The sequence below is a fragment of the Orcinus orca genome, chromosome 19, assembly GCF_937001465.1.
Source record: "Orcinus orca chromosome 19, mOrcOrc1.1, whole genome shotgun sequence".
NCBI lineage: Eukaryota > Metazoa > Chordata > Mammalia > Artiodactyla > Delphinidae > Orcinus > Orcinus orca.
The window spans coordinates 31237081-31263098 of NC_064577.1; the positions used below are offsets into that span (position 1 = coordinate 31237081).

Below are 26018 nucleotides of genomic sequence, written 5' to 3' on the forward strand. Positions count from 1 at the left end.
GCGTTTCTCTGAAACTGAAAGTTGTCGCAACTGTGCCTTGAGCTACACCATTTTTTTTTTTCCCCAACGGCATTTGCTCACTTTGCGTCTCTGTGTCACATTTTGGTAATTCTCAGTCACCTTTGATGTTACTATTGGAAAAAGATTATGACTTGCTGAAGGCTCAGATGGTGGTTAGCATTTTTTAGCAATAAAGTATTGTTTAATTAAGGTATGTACATTATTCTTTTAAAAATTATGGTGTGTAGAGTGTTTTTTCATCGATAGCTTTTCTGGTTCACTGATTTTATGCCATAGATCTATTATATTTAGAACTGGCTAGTCTTTAAATTTGTTCTCTACAAAAAAAGAGAGAAAATATGCGTATTTATTTTATCTGAAACTCTTCAGCTTCAATCCTTTCTTAATGCAACAAGGCCTTGCCCGTGTACAGCTGAGCACGGGTGTCAGTCTCCCCGCACCTCCCCCCATCACAGGGAGGGGGCGCTGCTGGGCCAGGAGCCTGCATCCGGTGACAGCTGCTTTCTCTCTTGCAGGAGTGACCTAGGACTCTGGACTAGGGTCAGAAAATCTTTGTTCCAGTTCTAGCTCTGCTTCCAACTAAGTGTGCTTGCTTATTTATTTAATTGAAGTATAGTTGGTTTACAATATATTAATTTCAGGTGTACAACATAGTGATTCAATATTTTAGTATGTACATTGTTTCTTTAGACATAATACTATTGCACACTCAGTAGACTACAGTATAGTGTAAACATAACTTTTACAGGCACTGGGAAACTCAAAAATTCCTGTGACTCGCTTTACCGTGATACTCGCTGTCAGTGGTTTGGAACCGAACCTGAGATATCTCCGAGGTGTGCCTGTATTTGGAATGTAGCTCATTGCCCGAGAATCGGGTTAAATGGAGCATTTCTGAGTGGCTCCGGTCGGTGTGGGGGGGGAGGCGGTAAGGAAGTGGAGATCTGTTGCTGTGAGGTGGTGGGAACTGGGCCTTTCCTGCCCCTCCTGGAAAGTAGGCACCACCTGCGAACCTTTGCACGGGGAGGTGTGTGATCCGCGTGGAGGGGTGGGGAGCCGACGTGACCACCGTCCCTGGGATGCCCGGCTTGGGTCTCCGTGGCAGCTCTTGGGCGGGGGTACAGGGAGGGCCCTGGGGCTCAGGATGGGGCACACCCCCCCGCCCCCGCTCACCGTTGGTGCAGATCACGCCGGCGTCCTCGTCATGTCTACAGTTGCTCTTCATCCAGCCCAGGGATGAGCAGTTGGCCAGCGAGGGCTCTGTCCCTGTGCACTGCACCTCGTCCAGCATGATGGGGCCCCTTCCTGGTGGCACAGCAAGGATGACAGAGCCTGGAGGGGGAGCTGGGGCTCTCGGGGCTCTTGTAACGTCATACCATGAACTAGCCTTGTTCTCACAAGGTCTGTCTGCCTCGTAGATATCAAATTATTATACTGCAATTTATGCGTCTACCCCTGTCTCTGAATATTTGGATGATTTCCCTTTTTTTGAATCACAGGCACTGCACTGACTTTTCTTTTGGGGGGAAACTGTTTCAAGAAGGTAAATTGCCCAGAGTGGAGCCACTGCGCTGGAGGACACGGCCGCCGGCCAAGCCTGCGTGCGCGCCGGGCCGCCAGCGCTCAGCCAGCACGGGGCTTCGGCCTCTTTGAAACCTCTGCCGGCACCGAGCTGGCGGGAACGCCATTTGCCCGCCTTAGGTACGATCCCTTCCTGGGCCTGGTTACTTAGCAGCGCGTCCAGATTTGGAGGCCCTGGGGACTCGCAGGTTACCTGGCCCGAAGGTGGCTCCGCCCAGAGCCTCGGTGGCATTCTCGAAGCCCAGGGCTCGGCAGACAACGCTGGCATCTGTCAGGTCCCACAGGTTGTCACACACCGTCCCCCACTGGCCGCTGTAGTAGATCTCCACGCGGCCCTCGTTGGCGGTGTCCCCGTCGGCCAGCCGCATGTCACCGTCTTTCACGCCTGCAAGCTCCCGAGGGAGAGCAGAGGTCAGCAAGGATGAAAGCTGCGTGCTGGGCCTCCCTCCCAGGGCAGCAGCATGGCCGCCCCACCCTCCTCGGGGGTCATGTGCTTTCACGGGGGCAGTAAAGTTCTCCCCAGTAGGGGGTGACCCCTGGATCCTTAGCTTTGAAGACTCCATCCATCCTCGAGGGGATCACCCCCCGGGGAGGAGTGGAAAGTACACGTAGACCGCCCCCCATACACACAGTGAGGGTAGACTCCACCTTTCTTGTCTCTGAGGTCTGAACCCTTTATTGATAGAGGAGGGGCAGAGGGGTGCCCGATTCCACCTGAGAGTAGGGTGGCAGGACCCCAAGGAAAGAATGGGAGACGGGGCGGAGGCCCACACTGACCCCACTGAGGGTGTCTGGGGCTTGGGGTGCAGCCCGGGCACCACAGTGAGGACTGCTGGAAGGGGCGTGCGGGAACGTGGGGGGCAAGCAGGCCCAGGGCGCCCCGGAACTCAGGCAGAGTGTGCCAGGCAAGGAGAGGAAGCGGGGTCCCGGCCCTACACCTGTTCTTCTGGGACTCGGCCCGCTGACCTCCCCTGCCCAGCCCCACCTCAGCCCCCGCCGGAGCCGACAGGGTCAGGCAGGAGCTGGGTGCCGTGTCAAAGGGCACTTCTCAGATGGGGGAGCAACAGGCCTCTGTGGGGTCACCAGGATGAGGAAGGGCCTCGAAGTGTGAAGGGTGAGGACAGCCGTCCAGGACTCTGGAATCTGACTGTGTCCAAAGGGCACTGGACTCGTGTCCCCCAGGGTTGGGCCAATCTGTGGGCCCCTCCTGCCGGGCCCCTCTGGTTCCCACCGGATGAAATGGTGACTCCCTTGGCATCCCCCCACCAAAACATACAAGCCATGACTTGGGACACCCGGGGCTTCAAGCAGGAGAGAAGACCCGGGCTGACTCCCGTCACCCAGGCACCGGGCAGAACATTGCCCTGATTTTCTGCAAAGAGGGGGCTGACCCCGCAGAGCAAGGGAGCGGCAGCTTCACAGACGCTGCTTTCCAGATCTCCGGGGCCCCGCTCACCGTGAATCCCCGCGACCAGCAGCCACATCCACAGGAGCCGCAGGGGGGCCATGGCCTTGCCTGGGAGCCCCTGTCCTGCAGCGAAAGGAGGCAGCCGAGTGAGACAGCGGAGCTGGACAGCCCGCGGCACCAGGGCCGGCGTGTCCACCCAGCCTTTGGACCCTGCTCACGGAGGGCGGCCGGCGGGTGCAGGGCCTGCACCCTCAGAGCCGGGAGCCTGGGGAGCGCCCGGCGGGGGCCCCTTACCTCATCTGAAGGTGGTCCTCCGAGGACGAGGAAGACCTGCCCAGAGGAAGGGGGGTCTCTGGGCAGCGAGGACAGTGGGAACAGGAGCCCATCTCAGAAAGCTAGGCCTGGCGTGGCTGTGGGGGGGATGGGTGGGGAGGGTGGGGAGGGAGAAGGCAGGGTGTGCAGGGCCCAGATTGGGAGGGCCTGGGGAGCCCTGCTCAGGATGGGGCTTTGTCTTCAGTCAATGGAGCCCTGAGGGGGTGCCCTGAGGTCTGCAGCAGACGGAGAACATTCTGTGGGTGGGTTCTGGACCAAGTGAGCCCAGGGAGGGAGTGGGCGGCAAGAGCAGGGCAGGGGGACGCAGCAGGAGGAGGCCCCAGAAATCCGGGCAGGAGTGACAGAGGGACAGCCAGCAGTGAGAGAGCTTGGGCTGGGCGCGTCGGGCCGGGGGGACAGGGGTCAGGGCTGAGGCCCAGGCCTCTGACTGTGCAGCCGGGTGTGGGTGGGGAGAGGCTGCGGGGAGGGGCACAGGATGCGAGGACCTCTGAGGTCAGTGTCCCCAAGGAGCAGAGGCTTGAAGAGGCGGGGGACCACCAAGGTCACACAGCCAGCCCTGGGCAGGCAGGCAGGGGGGACCCAGGTCTCCCCACTTTTGCCTGGACTTCTTGGCTCCGTTTAATTGTCACTGCTCACTTTTCCCCTTCACCCCCATCCTGCCCCTCACTTGCCTCCCTCCCCTCCTGTCCACACAAGGGGTGGTCACTGCAACACCAACACTCACCCCCGGGGCCCAGCGAGCAGAGATGTGGCCTCTCTTGTGGCTGCCCCTCGAGTCAGGGCCTGGTGACCTCGGGGCGGCACCCCGGGACTGCGTTAACCAGACCCCGGGGGCTCCCAGGCACGAAGGCCTGTTAACCATCATTGAACGGCATCCCTGGGCCAGGACCGCTCACACCACTGGCTCGTGGGATCCTGACCACGAGCCTGAGAAATGCTGTGTTGATCCCACCTTACAAGTGAAGGGGTAGCCGGCTCGGCTCACACAGCTGGGGAGTCGTGGGTGGTGTGTTTGTGTGTGGGGGTGCCCTCTCTTCATTACACTGACCTCAGCAGATGGCCAAGGGGCTAGGATGACCAACCGCCCAGTGCACTGGGGCCTGTCCCGGCTTTAGCACGGGAACTCCTGTGTCCTGGGACATGCCCTAGGTCGCAGGCACACGGGGATGGCTGGCCACCCTCTGCACTCCCCAGACAGTGGCAGCCACCAGCTTTGCTCATCCTGAAACAGGAACTCAAGGCCCCAGACAAGTGGCCATTTAAGCGCTTGGCACGCGGTATGCGAATGTCACAGCACTTCAGGTGGCCGCGACCACCCGTTTTTGCCTGACTCATTTGGGAAGTGGGACAGAGTTTATGCAGACTGGAGAAAGGTGCTCTTCCTTTGGGCAGCTTTAGCCTGGGCTGAAAAGCACTGATCAGAGAGAGCACCTTGGCTGAATCCCGAGCCTGCTTGCCCCTTGGGCTGGTGTCCTTGTGTGCCAGTGAACAACCTGCCCAACCGTACACAGAGACCCTTTGGACATGGGAGCTGCAGTGATGGTCCCTGGACTCAGGAGAAGCACCAGATCCCCATCTGGGTACAAGCAGGGAGACTTGGCCCCCATGAGATTACATGGTGTAGAGAGAGGGACACCCACCTGAGAGCAACAGGCACAAGCTTACCTGCCCGAGACAACTACTGATGGCTGTCCTATAGCCTCCCGCCTGCAGGATCCCTCTGCAGACCACTCTTCAACCCAGCAAACCCTTCCAGTACAGAGCGTGGTCGGGCTGGTCTCAGGAAATGCTTCAGAAAGCTCAGTCTAGTTTCGATTTCTAGAAACCACCTGACACTGTTTTCTTCTGGGGTTGGCTGCCGCCAAGGCTTCCTGCACCACCCCAATCCCCCTCGGTGCTGACTGGGGCGGTGGGGATGGCAGTGGCCCAAGGCGGCAGTCTGGCTGATTCTGTAACCAGAGCAAGGCGGCCGACAGCCACATTTGAATTTCAATACTCTTCCAAGCTGGACCAGTGCCAGGCCCCTGCGCTGGGGGAGGGGAAAGGAGGGGCAGCAGCGGACAGCGGTCAGAAGAGCAGAGGGTGGGCGTGGACAGGCAGGATGTGCATCCGAGGACTGTGGGCTCTTTCACCCACACCCTGAACCATTTCCTGGGTCTCAAGCCTGACCTGAATGTTGCACCCTGCTGGGGCGGGGGCAGAACCTCTGGAGTGGACATAAATTGTTCTGCCCGCCTCACGCCCACTCCCTTGCCTTTCCTCTGACAGGGAGCCAGCACCTCGATTTTCCCCTGGGGAAGCACCCCCGTCTCACCCTCAGGTTGTGTGGCTCCTCTGGGGCTGACCTGAGCCCGGTGGGTGGGAGACAGATGGTGTCAGGGAGGCGCCGTGATCCCAGCCGGCCCAGGGAGTCAGCTTCAGACTCCCGGAACGGGACCCTGCAGGGAGCAGGCGGCCTGGAGATGCTGATGTCTGTGGTGCCCCAGACTGTGCCTTGAGGAAAGCCCAGCTGAGGATGCAGGTGAGGGAAGAGCTGAGAGACGGAGGAACCTCGGTCCTGATGCTATGGCTTGAGCACCTGCATCCAGCTGGCCTGACGTCAAGGCCAAGCCCTGGCTTCAAGGTTAAATGAGGCAATCGATCTCTTCTATTTCTGTCACTTGCATTCCAGGTTCTGGACAAGAGCTGTCCCCTTGGAATGTCCCCAGGTCTCTCTAATCCAGTGGCTGTCAACCTGGTCGGCACATGAGAATCACCCAGGAGTTTCACAAACTCCCAAGGCCCAGACCCATTAAATCACAATCTCTGGGGTGGGGACAGGCATTGGCATTAAAGCCTTGCAGGTGGTTCCCATGTGCAGCCGGGGTTGAGAACCAGTGGGGGAGACAGAGTTTCCCTGGCAGACCTGCGTCCAAAAGAGTGAGCCCCCAGGTCAACCATTCAATGACTATTTGCCCAAGATGTGAGGTTTGAGGGGGCTACCGGCTCATCTAATCCCCTCCAAAGGAACCATAAAGATCAGTGGGGAGAGCAGCAGAAACAAAAGTGGCAGAAGAGACAGGGGAGTTTTAACACGCCATCCAGCTGAAGGAGCCTCAGTGCTGGCTGACACAGAAACCCCAGCACTGTCACTTCTAGCGTCCATCGGTACTTGCAGCAATAAGTGGCCAGTCTAGGTCAGGAGTGCATAGGAAGTCCTTTGGGAGGTACTGGTGGCAACGTCGAAAATCCCAAGTTGCCGAATCTTTATTCCCTGAGTCCTTTCCTGCTGGAAAGTCCTTTGTGTGCAGGTGGTAAAATGTCAAACTGAGGCCCAGACATGGAATCAAAGCACGGGTGTCTGTTCCCCTCCGGCTCTCAGGGTCTCTCCAGGAACAGGAGAACGGGAACTGAGAACAGGAACTGAGACCATCTGCTCCAGAGAGGAGTGGCTCAGCTCTGGTAAGCAGACCAACTGAAAGCCCCGACACTGTGGACAATCGGGCCAGTGGTGACAGTGTAGAGCCCGCTGCTGTAAGCAGGAAGCCACAGACGAGACGTGGTGGCGAGCGTGCTGGGGGCTGTCAGAGACCAGAGCCCTTACGACGCCCGTCTACATTCTTTGTGCCTCCTCTCCCACCCCCCCCACCAAACACGGAACGCTGCCTGTAATACTAACCTCGAGGTAGCCGGCACTGCTGTCAACTTTTGACAGGACCCATTCAATACTCCCAACCTCTACAGGAAGTAGCTGCTCTTATTAACTCTTTAATAGATGAGAAAACGGAAGTGCAGAGAGGGGAAACCCAACCAGTTACACAGCTGGGAGCGGGAGAGCTGGGATTCCAACCCACACTTTTCTTTCTTTTTTAAAAAATTGGCTTGAGGGACTTCCCTGTTGGTGCAGTGGTTGGGAGTCCCTCTGCCAACGCAGGCAACACGGGTTCGTTCGGTCCCTGGTCCGGGAGGATCCCCCATGCCGCGGAGTGGCTGGGCCCGTGCGCCACAGCTACTGGGCCTGGACTCTGGAGCCTGTGAGCCACAACTACTGAGACTGCGTGCTGAGGCTGCTGAAGCCCGCGCGCCTGCAGCCTGTGCTCCGCGGCGAGAGGGGCCGCCGCAATGAGAGGCCCGTGCAGCGCAGCGAGGAGTAGCCCCCGCTGGCCGCAACTAGAGAAGCTCGCACACAACAACGAAGACCCAACGCAGCCAGAAATAAATTTATAGAAAAAAAAAATTGGCTTGAGATCTAATAATTTACACACAATAAAGTGCATCGATTTAATGAGTTTTGCCAAATGTATACAGATGGTAACCATGACAATCATAATATAGAGAACATTCTCATCATCCCCAAATGTTCTCTTATGCCTTTGCTGACAATCCCCTCTGCCAGCCCCCAACCCTGGCAACCGGGGATCTGCTTACTGCCACCGCAGCTCTGCGTGTTCTAGAATTTCATATAAATGGAAATACACAAGATATAACCTTTAACTTAGCACATGCTTTTGAGATGTCACTGAGAATATCAGTAATTGGTTCTTTTCTCGCGAGTAGTAGCCCACTGTGTGGACAGACCTCAATCTGTTTCTGTACTTATGCATTGATGGACATTTGGGTCACTCCCAGTTTTGGACCACACTCACCCGCATCCCCCACCACCCCCTTATCCGAGGCTTTGCTTTCTGCAGTTTCAGTTATCCGTGGTAAACTGCAGTCCAAAAATATTACATGAAAAATTCCAGAAATTAACAATTCGTGAGTTTTAAATTGTGCACTGTTCTGAGTAGCGTGATGAAATCTTGCGCCGTCCCACGTGGGACATGCATCATCCCTTCATCCAGCGTATCCCACCTGTTAGTCAGTTAGTAGCCGTTGTTGTTATCAGATCGACCGTCCAGATATCACAGTGCTTGTGTTCAAGCAAATCTTCTTTTACTTAATAATGGTCCCAAAGCACAAGAGTGGTATGCTGGCAGCTCGGCTATTCTCTTACTGTGCCTAAATTATAAATTAAACTTCATCATAGGTAGGTATGTATGGGAAAAGACAGTAATATATGGGGTTTGATACTATCCACAGTTTCAGGCATCCACTGGGGTGCTGGAGAGTATCCCCTGTGGATAAAGGCGGGACTACTGTATTACAAATAAAGCTGTTAGGAACATTTGGAGACAAGTCTTTGTGTGAACATAAGTTTTAATTTCTTTTGTGTAGGGATAAGATTACTGGGTCGTATGGTAGGTGTATGTTTAACTTTTTAAGAAACTGTCCAACTGTTTTCCAAAGTGGCTGAACCATTTTGCAACCCTACTAGCAATTTCTATGATGGTTCCGGTAGCTTTAAATCCTTACCACTACTTGGTATTGCCAGTCTTTTCAGTTTTATCCATTCTGGTGGGTGTGTAGTGGAATCTTACTGTGGTTTTAATGTCTCACGATGTGGAGCATCTTTTCACGTGCTTATTTGTCATTTATGCCTCCTCTTTGGTGAGGTGAAGTATTTAAATCTTAAACACATTTTAAATTGGGTTGTCTTATCACTGAGTCGTATACATTCTTTATATATTCTGGCTATGAGTCCTTTAGCAGATACATGACTTGCAAATTGTTTGGATGAAAAACTTGCCTTTTCATTTCCTTAAGAGTGTCTTCTGAAAAGCAAAGATTTTGAGCTTGGAAAAAGCACAATTTTCCATACTTTTGGTGTCACATCTAAGAAATCTTTGCTTAACCTAAACTCACAAAGATTTTCTACTGCATAGAAATTTATAGAATTTTGTAGTTTTAGCTCTTATATTTAGGTCTATTATCTAACGTGAGTTAATTTTGTGTATGGCGGGAGATGAGGGTTTCAGTCATTTATTTCCATATCGAATAGAGTTGTCCCACCACTACTTATGGAAAGACAATCTTTTTCCCACTGAATTACCCTGGCACCTTTGTCAAAAATCAATTGACCACACACATATGGGTTTATTTCTGGACTCTCTTCTGTTCTCCTGACTTTATATACCTATTCTTCTTATGGCACTAATACATTTTGATGACTTACAGCCTTACATTAAGGCTCGAAGTCAGATAGTATCAGTCCTTCAACTTTGTTTCCCTTCCTCAAAATTTGAGTCTTTCCACCCATGAAGACAGCATATTCTTTGATTTATTTGGGTCTTCTTTGATATCTTTCATCAGTGTTTTATAGTTTCAGCATATAGATCTTGTACATATTTTGTTAGATTTATATCTAACTATTTCATGTTTTCCGGTGTTATTATAAATGACGCTGTTTAAAAAATTTTCCATTTCCAACTGTTCACTGCAGCTGCACAGAAACAAAATTAATTTCTGTATTTGAACTGTGTATCCTTCAGCTCTGCTATACTCAGCTGTTAGTTGTTTTTTGAAGAGTCCTTAGGGTTTTCCTATCTAGTTGATCTTGTCCTTGGTGAATAAAGAAGGTTTTACTCTTTCTTTTCCAATCTAAAGACTTTTCTTTTTCTTGCCTAATTGCACTGTCTGGGACCTCGCATAGGACAGCAGGTGAATGAAAGTAATGAGCACAATGGCGGTTCCCTGGTTTGATCACTGAGCTGTGGTTATGTGAGAGGCTGTCACTGGACAAAATTACAGCAACACTGTACACAACAGTGTACTGTACACTGTTGCTGTGAAGGGAACACAGCAACACTATTCTAGTTTGGCAACTTCTTTGTGGTTTAAAATGACTTTAAAATAAAAAGTGGTGGGGGAAAAAGTGGTGAAAGCTGACTTTCTTGCCTTGTTCCCAGCCTTCGAAGGAAAGTCTCTCACCATGAAGTATGATGTTAGCTGCAGGTTTTTCACAGATGACATTTACCAGCTTAAAGAAGTTCCTTTTATTTCTAGTTTGCTAAGGGTTTCTTTGCTTATTTGTTTTTTTGTTTGTTTGTTTTTGTTGTTTTTGCGGTACGCGGGCCTCTCACTGTTGTGGCCTCTCCCGTTGCGGAGCACAGGCTCCGGATGCGCAGGCTCAGCGGCCATGGCTCACGGGCCCAGCCGCTCCATGGCATGTGGGATCTACCCGGACCGGGGCACGAACCTGTGTCCCCTGCATCGGCAGGCGGACTCTCAACCACTGTGCCGCCAGGGAAGCCCCGCTTATTTGTTTTAAAATCGTGAACGGGTACCGGATTTTGTCAAATGTTTTTTCTGTATCTTTTGAGATTATCACACGTTTTTTCCTTTTTCGTCTGTTAATATGGTGAATTATGTGGATTTTAGAATATTAAACCAACCTTGCCTTCCGGGAATAAATCACACTTTGTCATGATGTATTTTCATTTTTATATTCAACTGGCTAAATTTTTGCCCAGGATGTTTGGCTCTATGTTCATGAGCGACACTGGTCTGTATTTTTCTTTTCTCATATTTGTCTTGTTTTGGTATCAGGGTAATGGTGCCCTCACAGAATGAGTTGGGAAGTGTTCCCAGTTCCCAAAATCATGGAAGATTTTGTGTTGGCTCGTTATGATTTCTTCCTTAAATGTTTGGCGCAATTTACCAGTAAAGCCAGTTGCCCTTGGAATTTTCTTTGTGTGAAGGTATTTTATTTCCACTTTACCCACATCTTTTAACAAGTTTATTAAGGTATAATTTACCTGGAAATTTACCAATTTAAAGTGCACAAGAAGACAGGGTTAACATTTGTAAAGAAACTAAGCTCATTTTCTTTCACCCAGTTCTGAGACGACTTTGGGAAATATTTTTTTGCTAGTGACACTCAGGTGTGAGTGGCCGGCAGGCACGAGTCACTGCGAGTCCAGGGTACAGCGGTTACTTAAGAACACAGTCAAGAGCCGATTTTCCATGCCTTCCTCATCCGTGTGCAGCTCTCCATCCTGTTCCCGCTCAGCCCCATGCACTCTGGCTCCCCCCACGACCCCCCGGAACTGTTCTCACAAGGTTCGCCAAGAACACCACGTCTTCCTTGTTGCTTGGCCCGTGGACACGCTCAACCTTCTTACTTGACCTCCTGCGGAGTCTGACAGAAGGGACGAAGCACGATGGGCACGCTGCCACTTGACCCCATGCTCCCCTGGTGTCCTGTACCAGTGCAGGCCTCCCTTCCTCACCAGTCCCTTCCTTCCGTGCGCCTGAGGCTTCTTCTTAGGACTTCTTAGGGCCCCGCGTGTCCTGCAGAACGATCTCATTCTTTCCTGCAGACTCATCAGACTCCCTAGTGATACCTGGACCAGTCTAGACCTCTCGCCGGGACCCACCTCACTACCAGTCTTCCAGCACCTCCAACAAAATGGGTGAGCAGCTGCTAAGGAAGAATCAGGTGATTTTCTACTCCCCTCTGCGAATGATTCACTTACTGTTCACGACAGCTCTGTGAAGTAGCCCCATTATCATCGTCCTTTCACAGTGGAGGAAGTCAAAGGACAGAGAGCTTAGATGATCTACCCACAGTCATACCGCTGGGAAGTGTCAGAGCCAGGACTGGAACCCGGGAGTGACTCAGAGCCTATATATTGTTTCTTTAGATAAGAAGTGGATTTATTCAGAGAGAAACACACTCCACAGACAGAGTGTGGGCCATTTCAGAGGGCGAGAGTAGGCTCAGAGCCTGTATTCTTTTTTTTTTAGTATTTATTTATTCATTTCTTTGGCTGTGCCGGGTCTTAGTTGCAGCACGAGGCATCTTTGTTGCTGCGCGCAGGATCTAGTTGCGTTATGTGGGATCTAGTTCCCTGACCAGGGATCGAACCTGGGCCCCCTGCATTGGGAGCATAAATTCTTAAGCACTGGACAACCGGGGAAGTCCCAGAGCCTATATTCTTAACCACTCTGACCAAAAGAGCATCTTCAGACTTGGGGAAAAGTTGGACTGGATGATTCAGTTTCCAAAAAGTCTCCTCGACTGCAAAGGTCCATGGGTCCCTATCCTGTGAACTCCCACAGCACATCAGCCATCCTGTGTCAAGAAGGCTTCTGGCTTGTTCCTTGCCAGGACCCCCTCTTCACCCCCACAGGGAGCGCACCCTTCACTGAGCCCCTGTGTGAATCAGCTCTCATATCCGCTGGGGCAGCGCCAAAAGACAACACAGACCAGGAGACAAAGAGAATACACTTTATTGTTTCCAAAACAATGGCTCCAGTAGAAAGGAACACAATCATTATGCTTACAGCAGCGAATACAGGGGGGAAAGGCTAGCTTTAAAATATTTGAAAATCACTGTGTGAAAATGGTGCTTCTGGGCACCTGAGTCTTGGATCTCAACTCAGTGACTGTCCCCAGTCCTCCAATCTTCCTAATTCCATCTTTGTATTTTTAATATCACACAGCCCTGATGTCATTCATGGATGTTTATCAAGGAGGCGTGTCAGGGAGCCCAGCTGGGCAAAGTCAGAAAAGACTTGGGCCTTCAGACTGTGTCCAATGGGAGCTGAGTTCCAGAGAAACATGTCACGTTCAAAGGTTTGTTTTCTGTTCTTTTGCTGTTTGTTTTACAGTGGAAGAAACAGACAACCAGCACAAGAATGAGGGATCCTTCCTGGGTTCCCTCCTAGCATCTGTATTAAAGTTTCAAAGCGGGAAAAGTCTGCGAGACAGGGGGTCCACACAGTAGCAGCCAGGGCCTACAACACAGCCCTTCCCAGCCATCACGAACCCTACATCCTCCTGAGGGGTGAGGTAGCTTCTGGGCGAGGGGGCGCCGTGGGCTGATGGCAACGGCCCTTCTAGGCTCTGGTCCTGGCTGACCTCTGTCCCAAACCCTCCGCCTTTACCCTGGAGCGTGGAGAAGAGGCCACAGGTACTGAGACACACCAAGGTTTCTGTGAAGAGTTTCCAGGAAGAAGAGGCTGAGGAGAAATAAAAGGCTAGGACAGAAACCACAGGGCCAGGCAGGCCTCGTCCACAGCCTCCAGGGTAAGGGAGCCCCAGTGCCTGGGGCAGGGTGTAGGCTCTCCAGAACCCAGGGCCCCACTTGACTCAGGAAATACAAATTCAAGTCATTCATGCAAGTCTTCCAAGGAAAGGCAATTTCTGATAATTGCTAGAAAACAGCAATGTATCCTTATCCTTATCTTTGTATCCTTTGACCAAGGACTTAGAAAGGGTTGAAAACTTGCCTGACCAACTGTAACTGCTTAATTACCATTTCCTTCACTGCTGGGATTGAATTTATTAACTACAAGACTTTGTTCTGATAAGATTTGCCAATTCCATTTTATAAGAAAGGAAATTACTTTAATTAATATAAGTTAATAATAAAACTTCAAAGTGCTACACAGCCGCAGAATTTTCCTGAAGGCAGAAAACGGGGTCGGTCACTTGAATGGAGAAGTTTGATGGGGGCGTAGATGGTGGGCCTGCGTCCCCCCTTGCAGCACTTTGGGCACCTGCGGCGTTCCCGGAGGCCTGCCCTCGCTCTCACGGCCCTGTGATGTCCTGTAGCGTAAACAGGTTCTTTTCCAGGGGTCTGGAGGGGTGGATTTAATGCCCGGGGCTCACGAGGAAGGAAGAGAAGGGGGCAGCCCAGGAGCACCTAACTGGCAGGCCTGCTTCAGACTCACTGCTGTGTTCGCAGAAGGGGCACAGTGCTTGACACACAGTAGGAGCTCAAGAAATATTTATTGAACAAAAGAAGAAATGGAGAGAAAAGAAAGGTAGGTCGGATGGAAGAAAGGGCTGAATCAGAGGATGGGCCCCAAATTAAGATGCCTGCAATGACTAGATTATACCACCAGATGGCAGTGCAGGGAAATGTCCGGCCTGCAGTCCCAAGACCCCCGCCCCTTCCCCTCTGAGAAGCCACACCTCAGGCTGGGACTGAGCTCCCAATTCTGGAAATCTCTAAACCAGGTATACACCTCAGAGTTCCGAGGAAAAAAATAAAAAAGCAAAACTAAACATCACCTAAAAGTGCAGCCCTCGGGGTTTTATAAAATTTGAGTCCTGACGTAGCTTGAAACTGCCCCCCCCAGCCTTGTTCACCGTGTTGATTCTTCCCAGCTTAAATGAACTCTATGCCCTCATACTTCACACTCCCGATCTTGGTCTCGGGCAGGAGGAAGCGTCCGTCGAGCGTGAAGGCCATGATATAGGTGGCGATCTGGCCGCTGTCCTCCTCGGACTTGAGGGCCACGATGATCTGGTCATCGGTGTTGGGGATGAACTTGAAGGAGGAGAAGCCGTGCGTGGGGACCACCTCCCCCACGTGGCTGACGGAGATGTCGCCGAAGTCCTGCGCGGCACTCAGCAGCAGGTTGGTGCCCCTGCGCTCGTCATCCTCCTCACTGTAGCGCTCATGGCTGGCACGGCGCGGCAGGAAGAACCAGCGCTGCAGTGTGTCGCTCCAGCAGGCAGACTCGTGGATGAGGTAGCCTGGGGACACACAGACCGGTCACCGCCCACCCTCCCCAGAGCCAGGGCGGCCTCGCCCCTGCACGCAGACCCTCGAGCGGCCCGGCACCGGCAGCGTCACCGTCATCTTTTCTTTAGGTTTCCATGTGCCTTTGCTCCCACCTGTCCAGAGTGACTGAGCCCGGGACAGCAGCACAGAGCCCGCGGGGCCGCGCTGAGTCTCTGCTGCGCCACTCTCTGGCCACCCTTCCTCGCCGGCTTCCCCAGCGCTGCCGAGTAGCCATGGCTGCAAGGTCTGTCTGTATTTCGCCTCCTTGGTGCTACTCAAGTGGCGCAAAGGAGAGCGCCAGGGGAAGAGGCACGAGGAACACGCAGGTCCGATCTGTGAAGATGGATCAGGGCAGGTGGGGAGAGGCTGCCTCGAAGCAGAAAAGTATGGGAAGTGAGCCTATCTGGGCGTGAAGCCATGTCCTCAGTCACATGCCCCAGGCCTAGAGGTGACCAGGCCGCTCTAAGCACCACCATCCCCACTACAAACCATGACTCTTGGAAACGAGGGCAAAGAAGCAAAGCTCTGTGCACCTGCTCCCACCACGTCAGATGCGAGGCCTGACCCCAGGGTGGCGACCGGGAGGACGCTGTAGACGGGGCTGCTGTCTGAGCCTGCCGGGCCGTCTGTCTGGGTGAGTCGGGGTGAGAGAAAAAATGTCTCATTGGCCCCTGAACCCAGTGGCCTGGTGGGAGCAACCGTCAGAGACAGCTGAATCGTCAAACAAGGAAGAAGCGAAGCCCATGCTCGGCAAGCAACACGTGGAGGCCGCATGCTCGCAGCCACCCGTCTGCGCAGCGCCCGCTCGCAGGCCTGGCTCTCACCTGGCGGCCGGATCCCAGCAGCAGCCCGCAGGGCGTTGTAGCTGGTCACCCAGTTCTCGTGGTCCACGCTGCCCCTGCAGCCCACCACCTTCACCCACTCCGGGTTCTCGTTCAGCACCTCCCCCGTGGCGGTGGTCCATTCCTTGCCCAGGCCGCCCACATACAGATGCTCGTCCTTCACAGCCAGCCACTCGGCTTTGAAGCCTGGGGACAGGGAGACAGGGGGCGGGCCTGAGGCGACGGCCAGCCCTCTGCTGGCCTGGCTCCGTGTGTCTGGTCAGGCAAGAGCAGAGAGCCCTCTGGGTCCGCAGCCTTGGGTGTCAGAGGTCCCTCGGGGCGGCGACAAGAGAGCAGAGGCCAGGCCAGCCTGCTGGGAGCTCCACCCCAGAGGGTAGGCGGTTGGGATCCTCTCCTTAGCGCTGACCCCACGGCATTCACGAGGCGCAGATGGGCGCCACCTCTGCCTGCTGCCTCTCCCTTCTCTCTCCCGGCCCTCCGGAGCCCCCACATCTTCCTCCCAAACTCACCCCAGAAACCCTGCTGGGACCACCCGCCTCACAACCCACGTGAACCCTGCTGCGCCCTGCACAGCCAGAAAGGCCCACCCTCCACTCACAAATCTCCGCGGACCCCAAGCTCCCTGTTTCTCGAGCCGTCAGCCCCGACTCAGACTACGCCCAATCCTAGGAAAGTGTAGGGAAGTGTCAGTCGCACAGAACGCGCCTGCGGTCCTTGAGGCCACACCTGACACATCCCTGAGTCAACTATGTGCCGGCGGCCAGAGCTAAGCGGGGCTTGGCGCGGGGGCTCACGGTAGCCACGCCAAACAGCATTTGTTTTCTTAGACGGATTTACTCACTATGAGCTTAGTTTTGAAGGCTGTGTGGGTGCTTTGTTCTTCTAGCGTATTCTCACCTGTTCCTACACCGTGCTCTAAATTGTGCTTGCTTCGCAAATGTTTTGCAAATTTCCTGCCAGCCCGAGGAGCTGGGGCTGCAACCCTCCCTGCAAGATGCTTCTCTGCAGGTGGCTCTGGATGACGGACCACAGGGCAACCCTGAGCTCCCTTTATCCAAGGGGCAAACAGAACTACTGGATGGTGCCCTACACGCCCTGACAGCCTGAGGCAGGAAGCGGACAGCCAATGCTTTCAATAAAACGGTGGCTGAGATAGTCCTGCCAACCTGCCCAGACTTGAGCACACTTGGGAGAGATTTTTATCACCAGGAGAGGGGGAGGAAGAGGGGCGGGGTAGGGCCTGGCAGCGGCCCAGGGAGTTAATGCGATTCCTCCTTTGACCTCAGGCGCCTGCGGTGGAGTTTGGCTTTCTAGAAGGTGCGGACCCACCCGAGGGCACAGGCACACGCAGAAGTTGGTGCCAACTCTCCTGCCGCCCTGTCCGAAGGCTCTGGGCACTCAGGCTCCCTCTCGCAGCTCTCCTATCCACCTTCTGGCAAACAGCAGAGCAGTGGGGCACAGCCGATGCCAGAGGTCCAGATTCCACTCAAGGGGTGGGGGGCGGTCACTGCTGCTCACACAGACCTTCCTTCTGCTGGGTTTTCAGAAAGGAGACGTTTGCTTTTTAATAAAGTCTTCGTTCAAAATGAGAAAATCTGACAACCCGGCTTTAAAGGTGAGGCATGTGGAGGGTGCAGGACGCAGAAAGGGGTGGTTCCTGGGGGCAGTGAGAGCAGCGGCGGGGGAGCCCAGCCCCGCTCCTGGAGAGGCCCTGCCTCCCCCGCAGGCCCCCAGCAGAAGCTCGCGCTCCTGGACACAGATTTGGTCCGAGGTCTCGGAGGCTTCTGCTCACGCTCTGGGGGCCGCAGGTCAGAGGCAGGGAGGAGACTAGATCTCCCTGACGTCCCCTCCCTCTGGACCCGTGACTGCTTCACTGCACACGTGTGCAAACCAAGCCCGCTGAGGCTGACCCAGGACCTGTCCTCTAGCACTGCAACGAGCCCAGGGGACAGATGGCCCGACTGACCTTTCCCCACGGTTCCGTCGCCGTCGGACAGGATCACCCAGGGCACGGCCTTGGAGCCTTCGATCTGGTAGACAACACCTGTCCGGTCATCCACGGAGTAGAGCTTCCCATTGAAGACAATCAGATCCGACAGCTCCATGCCCCGCCCCTTTTCCGCCAGGTGGGACTCCAGGACCTCGCGGCCTTGGTCCCACTCCACGGCCACCCTGTCCCCACTGTCTGACAGGGTCAGATAGCCCTTCTTCAGGAAACTGACCCAGGTGTTTTCCTCCTGGGCCCTTGACTCCGTGTCCAGGTCGGCAATGACAGCGATTCTGTACCGAGTCCCGCCCGGTGTCCTCTGGGGGGCTGATAGGGGGTAGGTGTCATTGTACCGGTCAGCGGATGCCTGGCCGAGCCTCCAGTTGTGGGCATTGGGCACGGGGGGCCGGCCAGGAGGAGGGCGGTGGGCGTAGAGCAGCCAGAGGACGGCGGCACCCAGGAAGGATGGCAGGATCACCTTCCAGCGGGGGCGGAAGCGGGGGTCTGCGGCCTTGGTCATGGACGCCAGCACGGGAAGGCCCCCCACGCTGATCCGGAGGGAGTGCATAGACTCATTCCATTCCAGGGGGTCGGAGGGCTGGACGGGCATCAGACTGAAGGGCAGGCGGGACCTGCAACCCAGGGGGAAAGGAGAAGTCAGTGACGGGCCAGGCACAGCGCTTCCCGCTTCTGTGAGGGCACACGGTCTGAGGCCGCCTCAACCAGGGTAAAGAGCACTGCCGCGACTCTGTGCCATTACTACTTCCGTGGCTTAAGTAAACCCCGACTCTAGCAGTATCTGTGTTTACTCTTATTCAGCAAGAAGAAAAGTCTTTCCAAAGCAATGTTATTCCATCTCCTCTATCCCAGCTGGCAAGACAGAAAGCTCGGTGAGAGAAGGTTCCATGCTTTGCAATCTTGCGGGAGGGGCAGCACGTGCTGGGGAGTGGGGTGGGGGTCAGGCAGGACAGGGTAACAGAGAGAGTACAGGTCTGCATTTTAATCCAAGGTCACCTCAGCCGAGAAGCCCTCCCTGACGGCTCTGCTCCCGACGACGGCACTCTCCATCCCCTTCCCTGGCATCTGTCACCACCTGACATCATGTTACAGTTATCAGTTTGTTCACCTGTGTCCCCAACTCCTAGAACAGTGCACAGTGCAGACGCATGCTCACTGAGTGAGTGAGCTGTTACTTCCTCCTGGGTTACGTTTCTGTAACATTCAAATATAAGTATAAAACACATTCAATCCAAACAAAAATAGTTCTGGTTTTGGCAACGTCCGTCCCCTGGCGTCTTTCTGTAATGCAAATGGCTGAGGGACCAGAGTCTGAGGGGCCCTCACCGACTGGAGCCTAGCGTGTCGGCTCCAAGGACAGCGTGCTCGCCACAGCCCATTCCCGGGGCACAGCTCGAGGCACAGCTCCAGAGCGGGTTGTAGCGGCCAGGAACAGCAGCTCCTGTCCCCGGCATAGAGCACGCAGCTCAGCGAGGCCACAGCGGCACCAGGCCGGCGCTGTCTCCGGGGCGGAATCAGCAGAACGCCAGCCCTCGGCCGCTCTCAGTCTCGGCCTCCAGCTGTAACTCAGTAGGTCTCAGCCTGAGAAACTTCCCTCGGGCCACGGAGCATTTCTGCCTTGGCCCCCAAAACAACCAACCGTGTGACTTTCCGTGCAGATGCCCCTCCCTCCACCAGGCAGCAGCTGGGAAGGCTGTGGGGTCTCACGGGGATCTGGCGGCTCTGTGTCACCCCCCACCCTTTGCCCCCCAAATGCAGAGCATGCGGCCCCGCTCCTAGGATGGAAAATCACAGCAACGGGTCCACATGGAAACCAGGCCTTCCCCTTCCCTTGCTTTTTGGACATTCTTAGGTTTCGGCCACAGGGTCAAGTGCAGAAAAGTGACTTCTAAGGAGGAAGCAAGACGCGTGGGGCCCTGCAGAACGGCCTCGGAGCCTTCCTCTCCTTCCCTGGGCACTGGCTCCCAGCTCCCCTCCTGGGAGAGGGCTCCCTCCTCCCCCAGGAAGCAGCCCCCCAAGTTGCCATGCAGCTGCAAGCTGGTCGCTGAGGACTCCGCGGGAGAAACCGGAGTCCCAGCCCCTCCTCTGGTCTCGCCAAACCCAGGCTTCAAAAGCACAGCCAGGCCAAAGCTGCCCTGTGCCCACGTCCAGCCCAGCGTCACCACTGAGCTCTCAACTCCTGCATCTCACCTCCTAGTCAGAATTCTGCCTGGATTTCTAACATGCACTCGCCCACAAATCCTCCCCCCACAGGAAGAGGTGGTGATGGAGGACGGCCATAACTGCAGTTGCCCGGGTCAAAACTTTCATCGAAACCTTGGGAGGTGGAACTTTCCACCTGAACATACTTTGACAGTAAGTTATGAACCACCACCACCTCGAAAAGCCTAGGCACAGCCCTGGTTCCCCTCCTCGCAGCACCTGCTCCGCCAGCAGGCCCTAGCGATCCGGCCACCCCTCTCCTCCCCATCGGCTCCCATCTGCTCTCACGGCCCCTTCTCACTGCAACCACACAGGCCGCCCTCCAGCTCCTGCTGCCACTCCCCTCCCTGACAGCCACTGGTGCCCCGCAGCCAGCGACACCTGCTATTCAAGCCAGTCCCTCTGGCCATGTCATTCCCTGCTTCGTGAGCAAACCCTGGCTACTTACACGACCCCTGCCAGCCCTCACCCCTCCCCAGCGACTGGCCACGCCAGCCTCCCTTCTGTCCCGACGGCCCAGCCGGCCCTCGTCCCCCAGACAGGGCTTGCCATCCTCCCGCCCCGGCTCCTGGCTGTCTCGCTTTCACCTCCTCAGAAGGACTTCCCTGCCCACCCTGTGCCCGCCCACCCTCTACCCCACAGCATCCAGTGCTGAAGGAGTGAAAAATACACCCACTTCCTGAGCAGCCCCTCAGCGTCTTGCCCCTGAGCCCCACCTTAGTTACGCACAAGCCCATGGCCCTGGATCAGTCCCTGATGGTCGAGTTGCCTCCTGGTCACAGAGCCGCAGGTGCAGTGGACACAGTGTCTGCCAGTGAAGATGTGTCGCCATTGCGATGTGGCGTCCTCACCGCCCCTGGTCAACCCTCTCCCCGTCCCTGAGTCACTATCCTCACTGTCACCAGTGATCCTGTCCCATCTTCCGCCCACTCGCACCCAGCAGAGAATCTGAGGCCATGGTCCAGGAGCCAGTGGAGCCCGCCGGCCACCCAGCCCTGGTCCGGGAGGAGCGCCTCCTGCTCAGGCTCAGTGCAGCCCTGCCTCCTCTTCTGGTTCCTTCCCGCCGTCTGGACTGGTCCAAATCTCCCATCCGAGTCACCGCTCTATCTCCAGATTACACTCGCAGGTACACTGAAAGCGCTCAGTATGTTAATGGATGAAGGTGAACCCATGAATCTACGAATGAATGGAGAGCCCGCCCCCACCCTGTGACACCTCTGTTCCCCCCCCCCACCATCCTGGAACAGCATTCACTCTCCCGTCCATGCCAGGGTCTGCCCCCTGCCCCCGGAGATGACCCACCGACAGGCCTGCTCTGGGGGCCCAGCCCCGAGGTCAGCCCGCAGGGTGCCTTGTTGCACCTCCTGCCAGCAGGCACAGGGATGTGAGTTGTGACCTGTCTGTGGTCCTCCTCCTGCCTGTCTCTTCTCAGCCCCCAAGGCTGGCTCCTTCCCTGCCACCCACCTCTTCTCCTGAATCCACACCTTCCGAGCCTGAATCTTCCCCCGGAATCCAGGCTAGGAGCCCAGCTGCCGAGCTTCCTGTGGCTGGAGCAGGTTCCCCTCAGGAACATACTGCCGGCTGAGGGCACTCCCAGCCCTCAGGGGCCATCCTCAGTCAAAATCACTCACTTCCTCACATCCAGGCAGGTGCCAGGTCCCCTCACCCATCTGTACCCCAGCTCTGGATTCCCACCCCCACGGCCTCTGCCCTGGTCCTGTCTCACCTTGGCCTCCTGATGACCCAGACCGTCCGGGTCCAACCTGAGTTCTGCCACTTACCAGCCGCATGACCTCAGACAAGTGCCCTGGCTTCTCTGGGCCTCCGTCTCTCCACGTGTGGACTGTGTCTGTGACGTGCTGGCTTCCCAGCGCCACGGCCGCTGGCTCAGATGCTGTAGGCCTTGGCGCTTGACTGCCTGCCACTGGCTGGCTGCTTTGTTCCTCACTTTACTAGCACCTTCGCCCACCTGCTGGGGGGGGTGCGGCTTTGCAGGCAAAGCTGGCTAGGTGCCTGCCCATCCCTGCAAGCACCAGGCATGGCTGCAGAGTCAGTGACCTGGACAGCCTGCAAAGCTGAGAATACCCATGCTCTTTCCCCCCCAGGAACAGATCCCCAGGCTAGACCCTCCCCAATCTATCCTGCACACAACTGACAGAAAGATTTTCCTAAAAAGTGAAGCTTTACTAGCCCTCAACGCCTTCCTGCTAAAGGACAAGCTCCGCAGCCTGCAGGGAAAGCCTCATCGCCTCGCGTGCGCTCCCCACACACAGCACGTTGTCTGCGATCCCACGATCCGTGTGCTGAAGCCCTGACTGGGATGCCTTCTCCACCCGGCCACACGGAACCACCTAGAAGTCCCTGGCTGTCCCATGAGAGTCATGCCTCCGCTGTCCCTTCCCCCTCCTGCCCTGTGTCTATGAAGTGCCCTTCCCCCACCAGTAAGCATCCCTCCTGCGGGGGCGCTGACACTGGTCCCAGAGGCACCCAGGCCGAATCCCAGAACCTGTGACTGTCTCCTTCTACGGCAACAGAGACTCTGCAGATGAGAGCAAGTCAAGGGCCTTGCAATGGGGAGATTATCCAGGTGGGGCCGCAAATGCGACGTGTCACGGAAGGGAGACAGAGGGAGACTCGACGACTAAGAAGAGGCCCACAGCCAAGAAACGCGGGGGACCCCCAGAAGCTGGAAAGAGGAGAGGACGGATTGCCCCCGGCGCCTTCAGTGGGAGCGTGGCCTTGCCCACACCATGATTTCAGCCCAGTGAAATGACATTCAGATGGACTTCTGGCCTCCAGAACTATGAGGGCCAGTGAAGCTGTGTCACCATGTGTTCTTTTCAGCCAGCAAGTTTGTGGTGATCTGTCAGGGCAGCCCTAGAAACCAACGCACCCCTGATGTGCCTGCCGCGCCTCTGTGTGAGGCCTCTCTCTGGGCAGGGGCTCTGCCATCTGTCTGGCTGCGATCCAGTCCACAGCCTCCCCACTTGACTCTGAGCCCAGGAGCGAAGGGGCTCTGCTCAGTCAGGTTGGCTCCCAAGACCTAAGGACACCTGGGGTTCGATCACCTTTTGTTAAATAAACAATCATTCAGTTGCTCTCAGTGACAGGAGAACTCAGGCTGCCTTCCAGAAAATCCCTTTAGCTTCACCACTGGATCAAAGCCCAACCTTGGTCTCCATCCCTCCTTTAGGATCCCAAGGAATTACTTTTATTTTGTAGAAAAGAAAGTTTACAATCACATGCATTTTCACGCCATGCCACGGTCTGCTGGTTTATCACCTAAAACTGGTGGCGAGCTGCCTGTAGTGTCTTGTTGCTGGAGGTCTGGTGCCAAGCGAGAGCTTGCATTTTCATTAAAAAACCAAACCAAACCAAACCAAACCACGAGAACCAAGAGAAACGAGCCAGCGCAGGTGAGAGGTGAAATGGACAAAGCTGTCCCCAGTAGGGCCGGGCTGACGCTTCTCCCCCTGCCCACGCACCTCCAAACACTACGCAGGTTAAATGTCTGCTTTAGTGTAACAAAAGTTTGTCAGTCCCACCACGTGCAGCATGATGGGCTGACTTTATATAACCCAGGAAACTGGAACCGAGTTGCTGCAGTAAAAAGTCACAGGCTCTTTCACCAGCCAGGCTCGCCTGTTGAGGGGCCCTGCAGCCAAGTCCTCTCCTGCTCAGAAACCCCAGGGCACGGCACCCCTGCTGGCTTCCTTCTCCATCGCCAGCCCCACTGCAACATCCACAGAAAGAAGTCGCTGATTGTCAAGGGGCAACAACCATCCAGGAGGCTCGAGTCCTAATTTCCTTCCCGGTCCCCCCTCTTTAGGGTGGGTATCAAGAACGGCTCACTGACACTCATGCTTTTCCGGTTTCTGTCAAACTTCCTTAGAAAACAGGCCTGAAACAGCCAGGGGTGGCATTGGGGTCTGTCCACTTGCTAGTGGGTTCCCAGGCCCAAGGAAGGCGGTACGACCTCTTCCTGCAAGTCTGTCCAGGGTGACGCCACCTCCCCAACCCAGAAGCAGGAGCCCCTCCGAGGTCTGGTTACGGTTAAGAATGAGGACGGGCTCCGACACCCCTACCTCCACGGGCCATCCTTGCGCCTTTCGCCACTGGACTTAGCAGGGCTTAGACAAAAGCGGGCGGCAACTCTGGACACAGCTGAGGGCCTCTTTCTGTAGCTTCCTTTAGGAACACGGGTGTGACAGGTGGCAGGGCAAACAGGTTTAATGACAGCTGCCAGGGCAAAACTCCTCCCCTTCAGGATCTAGGGAGGCAGGAAGCTACAGGAGGCCCCTCCCAGCTCCCTGTCGCCCAGAGTGGCAGCCACTCTCCTCCCAGCCTCTCACTCCTGCAGAGCAGCTGCCTTCCCTTCCCTGCCTCGGTCTCTGATCTGAAGGGTCCCGGAGAGCGGCATCCAGACAGCAGACGGGCCTCAGAGTTCCTGCTCTGCTCACTGCCCAAGGGCACTTCCTGGTTAGAAAGTCAAGAGCTAATCCCGTGGACATCACTGACTCTTTGGGGCTGCAAAGACAGAGGCCAAGGGCTTCAAAGCCGCAGCGAGACAGCATCTCAAAGGATGCGGGTGATGTGTCTCAGCTCCTTGAGAATGTGACCTGATTCATGGCATTCTTCTGTTCTGGACTCGCCAAGGCTTACTATTTTGTATTTGAAAAGTCCATTTCAAATTTGGACAGGGTGGGCAGCAGAAGGAAACCAGGGAGGAAGGAAAAGGTCCCAGTAGTCCAGTATGTCCTTTAGGGACTCCTGAGGTCAGGGCTGACTCTGCGTGCTACCTAACTCTGCACCTCCCCTGACTCCTCTCCTTCTCTGCAAACAGGCATTCACAACTGCTTACTGAATCCAGTTAAATACACTTTGAGATAACTTAATTTTCAGCCCTCTGTCTTGTTTTGAAGTCGCTACCCAAGAAGAGTGAGTTCGTTTTCTGCTGCTGCTGTGACAAATCACTGCAGACTCAGCAGCTTAAACACCACAAACTTTTTAGTCTTGCAGGACAGAAGTCTGACGTGGGTCTCACTAAAATCAAGGGCTGTGTCCCCTCCTGAGGGGCTGGTGGAGAATCTGCTTCCTGGCCTTTTCCAGCTTCTCATGGCCGTCCACATTTCACGGCCCCCTCCTCCACCTTCAAAGCCGGCAATATTGCATCTCTCTAGCCTTCCTGCCATCATTTCCCTCTGAAGTTCTCCTGTCTCCCTCTTCCACTTTTAAAGACCCTGTGATTACACTGGGACCACCTGAATAATCCAGGATGATTTCCCTATTTAAAGGTTGCCGGTTAACAAGCTTAATTCTGTCTGCTACCTTAATCTCCCTTCGTCACGTGATATATTTGTAGATTCTGGGGGGTCAGGATGTGGACACCTTGGGGGGGCATTATTCTGCCAACCACAAGGAGGGAGACAGGGAAAGAACCTCCAGCTTTTCCCAAGGGGCAGGGCCATTCACACATGGCTCTGTCTCTGGGGCAGGCGGCACAGTGTCAGGTCCATCCACAGTTCTGCAGTTATCCCACCACAGTAGGGCTGCGTGAGCTTCAGTTGTATCGTTAATGTTATACTTGGAGGATTTTTAGCAAAAAGTTATCTTCCCAGTTGGAAGTGAGGTCCCAAACAAAACCACACATCATTGGGGTTGCTTCCCAGAGAGCCCACAAATATGGGGACACAATCACCCCACGATCGACCTGAATCAGGGCTTGCTCCCACAGTGGAGGTGCACTTGCAAGAACCCATCTTCTCCCCCACTTTTCTCAGTGGCCATCATCACTGGGACTCATTCAACCCTTGGGACCCCCTGGAGCCCTTCTGGGTGGGCTCCAACCTCACCCTCACTCTCACACCGCCAGTAACCGTAGCTGCATCTGGTCTGGCCTCGTCTGCACACTGCCATCTGGAGCCCTACTCCGGCCTCATTCCCCACGACCCATCCTGCCGGCTGAGCACGAATGGAAGTAGGGCTCTGCTTCAGAACCTGGAGCTGTGAGTTCCACTTAATGACTGGACTTACTACAGAGAAACACGTAGGATTCAAAAAAAAAAAAAAAAAAACTGTAGAAAAAGAGAAAACCGAACATCTTCCCAAACAGATTTCTCTATTATCAGGATTATTTTTTCCTAATTGATCACCTTGGTCTAATAAAAAGGAAAATCAACATAAAAGTCCTTAAAGATCAATATGAAAGTTTTAGATTCCCCTAATGTTGGCATTTAATAAGATCTTTC

The 26018-nt window shown here is 54.9% G+C and overlaps 2 protein-coding genes across 7 annotated transcripts in view; one reads left to right on the forward strand and one right to left on the reverse strand.

Annotated features, from left to right (window-relative positions):
* PGS1 (phosphatidylglycerophosphate synthase 1) overlaps positions 1–26018 on the forward strand; it is a 584793-nt gene that overhangs the window by 431551 nt on the left and 127224 nt on the right. The gene's annotated exons all lie outside the window — the stretch shown is intronic.
* CANT1 (calcium activated nucleotidase 1) overlaps positions 1–26018 on the reverse strand; it is a 33260-nt gene that overhangs the window by 4939 nt on the left and 2303 nt on the right. For 2 of the 6 annotated variants that reach the window (XM_033438650.2, XM_033438649.2), the window contains exons 2-5: positions 17530–18182; positions 3059–3133; positions 1796–1987; positions 1195–1326 (exon numbers count right to left, since the gene is read on the reverse strand). In XM_033438650.2, coding sequence (XP_033294541.1) covers positions 1195–1326; positions 1796–1987; positions 3059–3133; positions 17530–18160 — 1030 coding nt within the window. In that variant the 5' untranslated portion in view covers positions 18161–18182. Of the gene's footprint in view, positions 1–1194; positions 1327–1795; positions 1988–3058; positions 3134–5008; positions 5166–12418; positions 14694–15545; positions 15750–17529; positions 18183–20486; positions 20942–26018 lie in introns of those variants that run through there. The other 4 variants (XM_004275537.4, XM_033438651.2, XM_049701568.1 and 1 more) reach the window with 3 other exon arrangements.